Here is a 14,867-nt window from a genome sequence, read left to right on the forward strand (position 1 = left end):
GGAGTACTCGGATTGGGCAGGTGTGGAAAATGGGGTCCACCAAGGATGTGTCCTGGGACCAATCCTGTTCAATTTATTTATAAACGATCTAGAGGAGGGGATATCTAGCACAATCTCTGTATTTGCAGATGATACTTAAGTAAGCAAGCCAATATCTTCTATGCAGGATGTGGAAACCTTACAAGCAGACCTGAACAAAATAATGGGGTGGGCAACTACATGGCAGATGAGGTTTAATGTTGAAAAATGTAAGGTAATGCACTTGGGCGTCAGAAACCCAAAAGCAAGCTACTTGCTAAGGGGGGGGGGGGACCTCTGGGTGAATCTAAGATGGAAACGGACCTGGGGTACTAGTGGACAACAGGTTTGGCAGTGGCATGCAATGCCAATCCGCTGCAAGCAAAGCCAACAGAATACTGGCATTTATAAAAAGGGGATTCACTCCAGAAATAAAGAGATTATTCTCCCACTTAACAAGACTCTGATCCGGCCACACCTGGAGTATGCCGTCCAGTTCTGGGCACCGGTCCTCAGAAAGGATGTGCTAGAACTGGAGAGAGTCCAAAGAAGGGCAACAAAAATAATTAAGGGAATGGAGGACATCAGCTATGAGGAAAGACTTCAAGCATTGAACTTATTCTCTCTGGAGAAGAGATGCTTGAGAGGGGATATGATATCAATGTACAAATACTGTACTGGTGATGACCCTAGCATAAGGAACAATCTTTTCAGAGAAAGAGAATACAATAAAACACGTGGCCACTCACTAAAACTAGAGGAAAAACGGTTTAACCTTAAAATACATAAGGGGTTCTTTTACTGTCAGAACAGTAAGGATGTGGAATTCTCTTCCACAAGCAGTGGTATCAGCAGGGAGCATCGATAGTTTCAAAAAACTATTAGATGGGCACCTTAAAGACCACAACATAAAGGGGTATACAAAGTACAGTTAACAGCAAACACACACACACATCATAGGTTGAACTGGATGGACTGATGTTTTTTTTCAACCTCACAAACTATGGAGTATTCTGTCCAGTTCTGGTCCCCAGTCCTCAGAAGGGATGTGTTGGAGCTGGAAAGAGTCCAGAGAAGGGCAACTAAACTGATTAGGGGGTTTGAGGACCTTAACTATGAAGAACGCTTACAAGCGCTTGATTTATTCTCTCTGGAGAGGAGACGCCTGAGAGGGGACATAATAGCGATTTATAATTACCTCAACGGTGATCTCAACATAGAAAAAAAACGATTCAGTCGCAAGGAATGCATGAGGACACAAGGCCATACAATGCGATTAGAGGAGAAGCATTTTAACCTAAGGCTACACAGTGGGTTCTTTACAGTAAGGGCAGCAAGACTGTGTAATTCTCTACCACAAATAGTAGTAAATGCGGGAAGTATGCGGGAAGTATGGCTACTTTTAAAAGCATTTTGGACGTACATCTCAAGGATCATAACATTCAGGGGCATGGGAAATGATTACGGCCACACACACCTACACAGGTTGAACTGGATGGACTATTGTCTTTATTCAACCTCAACTACTATGTAACTATGTATTGAACGAGGTGTGGACTGCAGAGAGAGAGACATAATTCTGCCCCTGTAAAAATCATTAGTAAGATACGGTCCAAAAATATTTCTGGCTATGCTCTCTTTTGGAGAGACAAGGTAAAAGGTGGTGGTGTCTGTCTCTATGTGAGAAGTGATCTCAAAGCGAGTGTGAAAAAGTACTGAGTTGATGGAGAATGTGTTAGGCTGAATCATTATGAGTGGAACTGCATACAGGTGTACTTACTACAAACTAATCATTGGTATTTGTTGTTTTAGTCCACCCAGTGTTAATGAGGATGTGAGGAATCGGCTCCTTGAACAGATAGAAAGGGCTGCAAGGGCTAAGACAGTGATCATAATGGGGGATTTTACCTATCCCCAACTACCTATGATATAGGGATCATAGTGATGATATTTGGGGATTTTACCCACCCCTAACTACCTATGATCTATCTCACTTATTAGGAGGACAGAAAGGGCAATCTGTCACAAAGACCGTAATCACTAAACAGCATGTTGTTTACCGAGTGCTCAGGTTCAGAACATTGCGGAATGAATGGACAGATTATTGAAAGGGGCTAGAAAGGACCTAGCTGTCATGATACATATTGGTTCCACCGCGCTCTGGCATTCCTCTGACAAAGAATCAGCCTCACTCCCACCATTGTTGTGCTTTCCACTCACCACTGAGGTCCCAGATTCACCTTTTGTCACTCTGCTCTGATGGTTTCCCACTACACTTCATCCCTCTGTGGAAGCTCCTCTTTGCCCTTGCTGTCCAGCATGTGCTCAGCATTCATCGTTATATCAGAGAATTATTTATGTACATCATGTCTTGTGTCTGGAGGGCTGGGTTGAAACCCCCCAGAGAAAGCAAGTAGTGAACAAAAGGGAGGAACTGAACCACATGACTGTATACACACAGGAACGACTAATGTATTTCACCCAGACCAGAAATAAACTATTAGAACATAGAAATACTTGCCTAATAGTCTAAGTGCAGCTGCCAAAGCTTCCTGAGCGTGTATCTGAATCCTTGTGACACACATATCTCTGTCCTATGGTTATTATCTCACATGCACAGTGCCAGATAGCTAGGTCTGTGCTGCTGTATGTGTGTAGTGGTGTATTAGTAGGTGTACTTGTTTATTGCAATAGTGTTTATATGCAGCTCTTGTTTTAGTTAACCCTGTCCCTTTTGGTCTGGGATTCTATAGCGAGTTTTAGCTCAGTGCTCAAAAACCAGCATGGGCTAGAGCTGGGTTAGGCATTCAATGGCCACTTGGTAGTTAGAGGTCCGGTTCCATAGAAGATTAGGAGCTGCTAGGGACTAAGAAATAGTAGATAGACTGACTGAGTTCCAGTGCAACATCACAGTTTCTGCTGGTTAGCAGCTATGCTTTTAGACTGGTTGGACAATGGCTGTCTGCTCTCCCCATCACAGCTGATCTTGCCTTCAGGTCTCTGACACCAAGACAGATACCACACCATAATCACCTGCAGGGGCTTCTGCTAATGACTTTTGCTGTAAAATGTATATGGAGATAATATAATTTTTGTAAGAACTTACCGTAAAATTATTTTCTCTGAGTCCTCTGACAGTCACAGCCGATCCATATAAGCCTCCACTATTGGGTAATGGCACCCTCTGCAGGAGTAAGCTAGACAGATAGAAATGTTAATACAAAACTTTTCTATACTTAGACACATCTCTAGGGGGCCGTCCCCAGCCATTATCCTGATCCAGTCCCAACTGATCCTCAGATTATAGCAAGCAGTACTGGAAGGCAATAACCCCCAGATCCAAAAAACCAGAGGGGCAGGGGCGACGACTGTCAGAGGACTCAGAGAAAAGAATTTTACGGTAAGTTCTTACAAAAATTATATTTTCTCTTACGTCCTCTGACAGTCGCCGCCGATCCATATAAGCCTTCACTATTGGGACGTCCCGAAGCAGTGCAGGTGTGAGGGGTGGGAAGACGCAACCAACTGAAAAGGTAATGGAAAAACACCCCAAGAAAGAGACAGAAAAAATATGTCTCTGCAAACAACCGCCGCACCTCAAAACATTGCGGCCACGGGAAGCATCTGAAGATGCCAAAACATAAATTCTGATGAATGAGTACACAGAAGACCAGGTCGCCGCTTTGCACACCTGAGCCAGAGCAGCCTGATGGCGAAAAGAGATGCTGACGGCTTCAGTAGAAAAGGCCCTTACAGGGAAAGGAGGAACCTGACCCTTGATGGAAGAGGCCTGAAACAAATAACGTCAGTCTGATCCACGGAGAAATGTTAGTCGCGGACGCGGCCTAGCCCTTCCGAGGTCCTTCAGGAAGAACAAACAGGGAATCAGACTGTTGAACAGATGCCGCGGCAGCCAGGAAAACCCTGACCGCCAGGACCACATCCAAGGAATGCAAAGCCATCTCCTGGAGATGCTTGGGCTTCTCACAAGCGAAGGCAGCACGATATCCTTGTGGAGGTTAAACGAAGAAACCACCTTGGGAATAAAAGACTGATAAGGTCAACGGCAAGACAAAGCCGCCAATGCAGACACTCTGCGAGCAGATGTGATATTATTATTGTACAGGATTTATATAGCGCCAACAGTTTGCGCAGCGCTTAACAAAATGAAGGCAGACATTACAGTTACAATACAATTTGGAATAAGAGGAATCAGAGGGCCCTGCTCGTTAGAGCTTACAATCTAAAAGGGAGGGTCAATTGATACAAAAGGTAATAGCTGTGGGGGATGAGCTGATGGAGAAAGTGAAACAGTGTTATTAGTTAGTAGCCGGGTAGGCTTCTTTAAAGAGAAGGGTTTTCAGGGATCGTCTAAAGATGGATAGATTAGGGGACAGTCGGACAGATTGGGGTAGAGAGTTCCAAAGAATGGGAGAAGCTCTGGAGAAATCCTGGAGGCGAGCATGGGAAGAGGTGACAAAGGAGCTAGAGAGCAGGAGGTCTTGGGAGGACCGAAAAGAGCGGCTTGGTTGATATTTTGAGATCAGATGAGCGGCTTGGTTGATATTTTGAGATCAGATTAGTGATGTAGCTGGGGGCAGAGTCGTGGATGGCATTGTAAACTATTGTTAGCACTTTGAATTTTATTTGTTGGGTGAGTGGAAGCCAGTGAAGGGATTGGCAGAAAGGGGTGGAGGACACTGAATGGTTGGTAAGGTGGATAATTTTTGCAGCAGCATTTATTATGGATTGAAGGGGGGATAATCTATGCAAGGGTAATCCAATGAGGAGGGAGTTGCAATAGTCAAGGCGAGAGATAACCAGGGCATGAATTAAAAGCTTGGTGGTGTCAATGGTTAAAAAGGGCCGTATCCTCTGCGATGTTGCGGAGGTTAAGGCGGCATGATTTGGACAGGGATTGGCTGTGAGCCTGAAAGGACAGTTCAGAGTCCAGGGTTACCCCTAGCACCCTGGCATGTGTGGAAGGATTGATAGTTGTTCCATTGATCTTGACAGAGAAGTGCGGGGAAGGGGCACGTAGAGGGGGAACTATTATGAGCTCGATTTTAGAGAGATTCAGTTTGAGGAAGTGGTGAGACATCCAGGCTGATATGTCTGTTAACAGATCAGTGATGAGGGAGGAGACTGATGGGGTGAGCTGAGGGGTAGATTTGGGTGTCATCAGTATAGAAATGGTAGTGGAAGCCATGGGAGGCTATTAGCTGACCCAGGGAGGAGGTATAGATTGAGAATAGTAGCGGTCCAAGGACAGAACCTTGGGGGACCCCAACAGTAAGAGGAGTTGCAGGGGAGTAAGTGGAATTATAAGTGACACTGGAGGTGCGGTGAGATAGGCAAGATTCAAAACCAAAGGAGAGCACAGTCACGGAGACCGAGCAAACTGAGTTTTTTGAGAAGGAGGGGGTGGTCAACAGTATCAAAGGCAGCAGAGTGGTCCAAGGGTAAGAGTACTGAGTAGTGACCATTGGTTTTAGCTGTTAGTAAGTCATTTATACGTTTTAGGAGAAAAGTTTCTGTGGAGTGTTGCCGGCGAAATCCAGACTGAAGGGGATCAAGAAGGTTATTCTCAATGAGGTGCTTGTTCAGGCGGTTGTAAACTAAACGTTCAAGGAGTTTGGAAGCAAAAGGGAGTAAGGAGATGGGTCTTAAGTTATTAAGATTGGTGGGGTCTAGTGAGGCTTTCTTTGGTATGGGAGTCACTAGCGCATGTTTTAGAGAGTTGGGGAAGATGCCAGTGGAGAGGGTGAGGTTGAAGATATGAGTTAAAGAGTGTAGGATAGAGTCAGAGGGTGAGCGTAGTATTTGAGAAGGAACAGGGTCCAGGGGGCAGGAAGTTAGGTGCGCAATAGAAAAAAATTTTAGTGACTTCCTCTACAATAGTTGGGTTAAACAAGGGAAGTATTGATTGTGCAGGAGGACAAGGTGTGTAAGGTGAGGGAAATCTCTGTAATGTAAAGATCTCTTCACGAATCGTATCAATCTTATTTTTTAAGTAATTGGAAATCTCTTGGGCAGTGAGAAAGTTATTGTGTTGAAGTAATGGAGGACGAAGTAGAGCGTTGAAGGTAGAAAAAAGTTGACGGGGACTGTGTGAGAGGGTGTTAATGAAAGTGATAAAGTAGGTCTGTTTGGCAGTGTGGAGACAGGAACTGTATTTTTGGAGGGCAGATTTATATTGGCTGAAATCTTGCTGTGACTTAGTCTTACGCTACAGACGCTCAAGAGCACGACTACGTTTTTTGAGGCTTCTGGTATTGTCTGTCTGCCAGGTTTGTAGCGGTCGGGGCCTGATTCTGTGTGTAGTGAGAGGGGCCAAGGCATCCAGGGTAGATGACAGTGAACTGTTGTAAACAGAAGTGGCCATGATGGGGCAGGAAAGGGATGAGATTGTGTTGAAGAGACAATCCGTAGCAGAAAAAAGAAGTGAAGGGTTAAGATGGCGAAGGTTTCTACGGGTAATTGTTCGGTAGTTGGAAGGTAAGGAGGATGTGATAGTCACCAGAAAAACAACTGTCTGGGACAACACAGGCAGAGGAAAAACTCTGATGTTCTCAAAGGGAGGTAGTTGTAACACAGACAACACCAAATTCAGGCCCCGGGAGGCAAGGGAGCCTTCCTCGGAGGAGCCAGATGCCGCACCCTTATGAGGAAGGTGCGAAGCAAAGAATACAATGCCAAGGGACATGGAAAAAGATGGTCAAAGCCGACAACTGACCCTTGATCTCGTTCAGCGCCAAACGCTGATCCACTCCTTTCCGCAGGAAGGCCAAAAACTTTTGCCACCGAGAAGGAGCGAGGATGGAACGCATGCGATCCGCACCAGGCATATACACTTTCCAGGTGCGATGAGAAATCTTCCTCGAGGTAGCTTTACGAGCCTTCAATAATGTAGGGATGACCGCCTGTGGAAGACCCCTACCCCTCAAGACCTGGCTTCCAACAGCCACACCGTGAAAACCAGAGACTGCAAGCAGGAAGGAAGATCGGCCCTTGAGACAGAAAATCGTCCCGCAGCGGAAGCCGCCAGGGAGGCCCGACGACCATCTGAACGATGGCCGCGTATCAGGACCAACGTGGCCAGTCTGGGGCCACCAGAAAGACCGACATCCGTTCCAACGCCAACCTGCAGAGGAACATGGATAACAGTCGAACCGGAGGGAAGGCATACAACAGCTGATACCAGTGCCAAAGGTACTCCTAACGCATCCATGGGGTCCGCCAGAGGATCGCGAGGTCCGGCCATGAACTTCCCAACCCCATTGTCGAGACGGGGCATAAACAGATCCACGTCTGGTGTCCCCCACCGGCCACACTTCCGGATGCAGGGACCAGACTCCCTGGTCCAATTGGGGTCAGGCGACTCAGACAGTCCGCCTGTCAATTTTCCACACCCGGAATGGGAACAGCCGAAAATGCAGGAATGCGCAATTCGGCCCAAGACAGGAGCACGGCCACTTCCTCGGCCGCCCGGGCACTCTTGGTGCCCCCTTGGTGTTTGATATAAGCCACAGCCATGGCGTCGTCTATCCGTACTGGACCCCTGAAGTTGAGATAACCAACGGAAACAGACAAAGCCTGATTGCGCGGAGCTCCAAGACGTGTAACAGCAAACAGACCCCCACCCCTGACCACAACCCCCGGGCACAAGGCGTGCCCAGGACTTCTTCCCAGCCCGACAGGCTGGCATCCGTGGTGAACACCGTCCACAACAGAGGCCGAAAGGACTGGCCCTGTGTCAGGGTCGGCGACTGGAGCCCCCACAAAGGATCCTACCGCTGGAACAGAGAAACTACTTGTCCAATGACCGAACATAGATCCGCAAGGAGGAGGGATCGTCGTCCCTGAGGGATCTGATCTCGTCCCTCAGGAGCCAGGGTCAGCCCACCGGAAGAAAAATCTTGCATCTGAGCCAAGTGCAGGACCATCCCCAGGTAATGAAGGTGACCTGAATGAGTCAGTGCCGACCAATGAGAATGGACGTTCCACCCGAACTCCCGGTGTGTCAGAAAACTCGACAAAGATGCACACAAGCTTGACCTGAACAGGAGGTCGGCCAGATAAAAGAGTATGCAATCTCCCTTAAACACAGTAAGGCCTGCACTGGAGCCAAATCTTGGTGAAAAACCTGGGAGCCGAAGCGAATCCGAAGGGTAGCGCCAGAAAACTGGCCAGCTCCCCTGCCACGACGAAGCAGAGACATCTCTGAGAACCCTTGTAGATAGGGATGGGTAGACAGGATGGCTCATCTAGCAAGGCGATAGGAGGCCAGGAAGTCCCCTGGACCCAATGACGCCACGACTGGCTTTGAGGGATTCCATCCAGAACTCCAGCACCCGCAAAAAATGGTTCAGAGACTGCAAGCCACGAAGTGCACTGTGCCCCCTGTTCTGAGCACAGAGAACAGGATGAAAGAAAAAAACTGCGAAACCTGTCCCGTGAAGACACGGGCACAAAGACTCCTTGGGCGAGCAGAGCATGCACCGCCCCCATGAGACCCCTGAGACGAGCAGGAGGCAGCTGGAGAGCCGACAGGAAGAACCTGTCCACAGGGCGAGATTGAAACTGATCTTGTACCCTGAAAAAGAAGCAACTCGTGAACCCCCCTGTCCTGAATACTGGACAACCAGGGAATCTGAAAGCAACACAGATGTCCCCCAACCCCAGGGATGGGTGAGGGCGCCCATGATGGAAGAGGTGGACCAGGCCGCCGAGCCAGACTGACCGGCCTTTGTCTCACCCGACCACGGCTTCTTGTAACCACCTGAGGGCTTGAAGCCCTTGTCCACGCTGAGCTATCAAGGAATGCCCCCGCCTAGCGCTGGAGGACCTACCCCTAGCGACCGGGGGCAACCGAGTACTCTGATCCCCGTAAGCCCCGTAATCAACTAAGCCCAAGGGTTTCCCAAAAGGATGACTCACCAACAAGGAACATCAGACACGTCTGTCTGGAAGCGTGGTCAGCCGACCAGCTTTTGTGCCAAAAAAGGCAGCGAATCGCGACCCCGACCGCAGACAACCGAGCAAGCAACGGGGCCTCGTCCAAGGCCACCTCACACAGGCACATCCCCCTTCGGGTAACCCAAACCACCAAGTCAAGGACAGTCGGATAGGTCGACTCCGGCACCAGGGTGCACCGAAGCACCTTGGCCCATGGCGCGAGAGCCTGAGAGACCAGCACCGAGGCAAACACAGGTGCAAACAGGAAAGCGCCTCAATGATTCCCTATCAGCCAGATCGGTGGGGGGACTCCAAAAGGATCTATATTACCCAGTGCGAGGCTCAGCACTGTAGTCCTCCAGGAAAAAGTCCCTGACTAACTAGTGATAGTGAGAGAAATAAAAAACTTTTTTCAGAAGAAAAATACATATTGTCAGAAAAAAACAAAAAGAAAAACCGAGACACTAGGTCTCGGCTAGAAAAGCTAGCTTACTCCTAAGCTAGGCAGCAAAAAACTGAGGAGCAGTTGTGACTGGATCAGGATAATGGCTGGGGACGGCCCCCTAGAGGTGTGTCTAAGTATAGAAAAGTTTTGTATTAACATTTCTATCTGAAAATATAAGACTCCGGTGAACTAGCATTGAGGTGGATTTAGTCAGCCCAGAGACAGTGTGGTCCACGTAAGGGAACACCGTCCAACGTCTGATCATGGCCTCCAAAAAAGGGATAGCGGCGGGAAAAGACGCTCAGGCACCACCAGCATATGTGTAATGCGATGTCACCGGACATTCACAAGTTTGCGAAAATTCACAGGGCAGGGAAACCTGACCCGACGTCTGGGCACTTCGGAACCCGAAAGCAGCCCTTGTACTTGACTGAGAGGACTCATCGTCAAGATGGAGAGTTTCTGTAATGGCGCTAATGAGGATAGCTTATGGCAGCGCATCCCCGTGCTACCGAGGAGGAAGATTCTTTCACCCCTCCTCCTCATAGGCGGAGGACATGGACCCCACAGAAGGGACATTGTCCGTGGCAACCATTCAGGCTTGGAGTCCGAAGACTGGGAGGGCATAGGCCGTTAATTGTTCAAAAACATTTTTTTTTTTAAAGAGCACTCCGCAGATCAACCATGGGTGCAAAAAAAGTGCAAGAGCAGCAGAAAACGGAGACCAGGGAAGAGGCTTCAGGAATACCCAAAGCCCCCACCAGGCCTGCAAGGAAATTTTTGGTCTGGGAGTCCAGAAAGCCAAGATAAAATAAATGGAACGCTGGCCCTTTAAATCGGGTAGTTCCTGCGGAACCCAATCGCAGCCTGCATTGTTTGAAAGAGCTCCTTCAGAAAATGCAAAATCCACAAAAAATAACAGTTTTGGTAGAAAAATGCCTTTGGCATTAGTAAAAATCCACCCACAGTTTCATAAACTGTCACAGAAATGGAGGGAAAGAGAGGAAGCGACCTCACACCCTTAGAGGCCTAGCCCAGGAGCCACAATAAAATGGTGTCTAATGAAACTATGTAAAAAGGCACCAGCAAGATCGTAGCTTGCCCTTAATAGGCATGTGCCCTTACCCAAGATGGCGCCCGATCGGCAGCAAGGCAGTATACATGACATGGCTGCTGCCCACACACAGAGCCCAGTGACCTGCCCTCACCTAAAATTGCAGCCGCGCTAAAACAGAGCCAACTAAGCATACGCACGCAGTCTGGCCACCACAGGGGACCCTAGGAAGACCCCATACCTCTATAGAGCCCCTCCCAAAACCCCCAGGTACCACAAGTACCTCACACAGCGCCCTCAGCAGGGCCAGGGAGGGAGGGAAATAACACCAAGCCAGCCAGACGGGGGATTCCACAGAGACCACCAGCCCTGCCATTCCCTAAGAGTGGGCCCACAAACCCCCCAAAAGTCCCCAGGGACAATAGGGTATCAGTACTCACCAGTCCAGGGAAGCGGGCACCGCTCTGATACGGGAGACCTCCCACCTAAAGTGGAGGAGCCGTCAGCCAAGGAGGGATGCTGACAACACGCGGGCGTTCCAGGTTGAGACACCCTCAGCGAAGACGCAGCTCCGCAGGCTCATCCCCATTCTGAGGGGCACTGTCGTTGCGAGGCCTGCGCGCACCAGTAACCTGCGGCGCTCGTTGGCAGGCTGGGACTCCAAAAGGATCTATATTACCCAGTGCGAGGCTCAGCACTGTAGTCCTCCAGGAAAAAGTCCCTGACTAACTAGTGATAGTGAGAGAAATAAAAAACTTTTTTCAGAAGAAAAATACATATTGTCAGAAAAAAACAAAAAGAAAAACCGAGACACTAGGTCTCGGCTAGAAAAGCTAGCTTACTCCTAAGCTAGGCAGCAAAAAACTGAGGAGCAGTTGTGACTGGATCAGGATAATGGCTGGGGACGGCCCCCTAGAGGTGTGTCTAAGTATAGAAAAGTTTTGTATTAACATTTCTATCTGAAAATATAAGACTCCGCGCTATAGGGTATATAATGGATGTGTCAGTGGGCTGCAGCCTCCCAGAAAATAGCCGAGGCTATAAAAAATGAAGGTAAAGGAGTGGGAATGGCGCTGCCTACTAATGGAACGGTGATGGTATCTAGACAGGATAGATTAAATGAGCGAGATAAGATAAGAGTATTGTATATGGACACAGAGAAGAATATCCACAATGTACAAAGATATATGATATCAAAGTAACAATAAGGTGAATACTGGATATAAACAATGGTGATATAAAATGACCAAGTGCTTGAAGTGAGTGAATAATATACGTATGTATCCCCAGTATATATACACACAATGAAAAATTAGGCTAAACCAATAATATCAAAAAAATGGTATACGCAATCAAGCAATGAATGGTAAAGTGACAAGTGCCAATATTAAAAGTATTAAATAATAAAAATATATAAAGTGATACGGTGATAAGCGAATAATTATAATTAATAATCAGGTGAGGTGACTAGGTGACGTAAATAGTATTAATAGTCCAATAAGTTGACTGGGTGACGTGTAAAGTCCATTTAAGTGAGAAATATCTTCATAGATATCTACTTAGAAAAATACGGCCCAGGGAACAGGGACGCTGCTGAAGACGTTTGATGACGAAATGTGTACAGCGCCGTCGCATCACTTTCGGTTCCGGCATCTGATTGGAGCGCATTGCGTTCCACAGCTCCGCATACATGCTCGTTTGATTCATACAGATTGTGATTTTTTCAATAAAAATAGTGTTTGCAGTATTACACTATTGGCCTCTTCTTGCCCCACATGCCTTTACCTACATGGTCCGGTTACGTTTGGTCTGACACCGGAGTCAATACCCCATCCAAGAGCGGACCCCCCTGTTCCCTGGGCCTTTCCATAGGACCTTTGGCCATCCCCCGGTACACCTACATCCAAGGATCCCTGGAGGAGGACAAGACCCAGCAGAAGGATTTATACTAACCACTATACCCGCTCTTTACCCCTTGCGGGGGGTGGGTACGTCTGGTGAGTGGGCTACTTACACCTAACTCATCACCCACCACGGGGTTTTATTTATTTATTATTTTTCTAAGAAGATATCTATGAAGATATTTCTCAATTAAATGGACTTTACACGTCACCCAGTCACCTTATTGGACTATTAATACTATTTAGGTCACCTAGTCACCTCATCTGATTATTAATTATAATTATTCACTTTATTGATTCACATATTTTATCTTATTTATGCTTATCGCGGTATCACTTTATATATTTTTATTATTTAATACTTTTAATATTGGCACTTGTCACTTTACCATTCATTGCTTGATTCTGTATACCATTTTTTTGATATTATTGGTTTAGCCTAATTTTCATTGTGTGTATATATACTGGGGATACATACGTATATTATTCACTCACTTCAAGCACTTGGTCACTTTATATCACCATTGTTTATATCCAGTATTCACCTTATTGTTACTTTGATATCCTATATATTTGTACATTGTGGATATTCCTCTCTGTGTCCATATACAATACTCTTATCTTATCTCACTCATTTAATCTATCCTGTCCGTTCCATTAGTAGGCAGCGCCATTCCCACTCCTTTACCAACATTTCTATCTGCCTAGCTTACTCCTGCAGAGGGCGCCATTACCCAATAGTGAAGGCTTATATGGATCGGCGGTGACTGTCAGAGGACGTAAGAGAAATCTTTATTAATTGCTATACTGTATATACCCAGGTATATGTGCACAATTCCACCAGGACTCACATTGGGCCCTCTCCTGATATTTTCTATTGGTACAGTGGATGCATTCCTAATCTTTCATAATATAAAGCTCATATTGTTTCCATAATGGCGTGCATCTATATACTCATGGTTAATGTGATATGCTGTTTGCAGTAGTTTCTCTGGTCCCAATTATTCTGAATATATTACAGTACTTGTAATTTCCCACGAAGATAATCCCCTCTGTTCACCTGAGCGAGGGAGCTTCCACCTTTATTTATTACACCATTCTTCCACTTAGCAAAAGTTCTGGTCCTCTTATTTTCCTACAGGTTTAGGGAGGGCTATATCTCATAACCCCCCCCCCCCCCCCCACACAACCCAAAAGAGGGCTACAGCAGTTTTAATTGTAGTATTGCTGAAGAAAACAAAAAAAAATGCAACTGAAAAGTAGGCTTTCAAACACTTTCATATAAGAGGTAATGTCTTTATTGAATGCAAACATGTTTAAGAATTATGTAAATGTGAGAACTACCAGATAGAAATGTTAGGCTCTGTCGATTAGGCCAACTTTTGTTCCATGTGTGGTCTAGTAGGTTGCTGCATAATACACTGCAAGCACTTCTTGTTAGTAACTTTGCATAACTTTTCATTAGGTTCTAGACTGGAGAGGCAGTCTGATTGCTAGTTCACTCAGATGGCTTGACTCCGACTGTTTGCTTCTTCTGTTGATGTATTCCAAAGTTTTAATCTATGAAAAATAAATTCAGGCATACAGTGATTTATCATATAAAGCAATACATTTAAATATCAGTTTACTATAAGGCATATATCACAGGGAGTTAGGGAAAATTCCTCAAAAGGAACACACAAAGAAAAAATGAAAAACTGGGTTTTTCTCTGATGTTCATTGAGAGACACAGCTCCATTATCTTCTTGACCCTTGGGTTTATGCTGCCCCCTACAGGAGTAGGACACTACACGGAAAAAAGTTTGACTACGCTTACAGGGCAGTCCCAGGGGTATACTCCCACTTCCTGCTATAGGTCTTCAGTTTTGTAACAAGCAGTGTCAGAAGAACATATAACTAAATAGAGGGGCGGGTGCTGTGTCTGTCAATAAACATCAGAGAAAAGGATTTTACGGTAGGACAAAAATCCAGTTTTCTCTTTCGTTCATTGACGGACACAGTTCCACATCTTGACCCTTGGGACATCTCAAAGCAGTGTCATCATGAGGGGTGGGAAGAACACAGCAATAAACACACTTCCCAAAGGCTAAATGTAGCCAACCAGGTAAAACAGGAGCTTAGTGAAAAAATGAAAGTGCGCTGATTATGTATTGAGAAGCTGCTACCTTAGAGCTTAATAGTGAACTTGATAGGGATGGGTGTATCAGGTGCGCTAATCAATAAGGTGATGATTGAAATAAATCTTTTGCAAGGTGCAAACAAGGGAAGGATTTTAAACAAACCAACCGTGTACTGAAAACATCAAAAATAAAGGTGTACAACAAAATGTGCTAATGACATTAGAAGGGTTGCATAAAACACAAACATTAAACCACAGCAATCACAGTGAAAACATCAATGTGTGTCTCAGGTGTGCATGGTGATGTATAAAGTCCCAAGTGATATATAAAAATAGTCCAGTTAAATTTGTTGTGATGAAGCCTTAAACAGA

The 14,867-nt window shown here is 46.2% G+C and overlaps 1 protein-coding gene across 3 annotated transcripts in view; it reads right to left on the bottom strand.

The window, feature by feature from the left end:
* Window positions 1-13,640: 13,640 nt before the first annotated feature.
* VPS35L (VPS35 endosomal protein sorting factor like) overlaps window positions 13,641-14,867 on the bottom strand; it is a 1,473,617-nt gene continuing 1,472,390 nt past the window's right edge. For all 3 annotated transcript variants that reach the window (XM_082262328.1, XM_082262327.1, XM_082262326.1), the window contains one exon: window positions 13,641-13,936. In XM_082262328.1, coding sequence (XP_082118454.1) covers window positions 13,838-13,936 — 99 coding nt within the window. In that variant the 3' untranslated portion in view covers window positions 13,641-13,837. The remainder of the gene's footprint in view (window positions 13,937-14,867) is intronic.

This window comes from Pelophylax lessonae, assembly GCF_965119305.1.
Source record: "Pelophylax lessonae genome assembly, chromosome: 6".
NCBI lineage: Eukaryota > Metazoa > Chordata > Amphibia > Anura > Ranidae > Pelophylax > Pelophylax lessonae.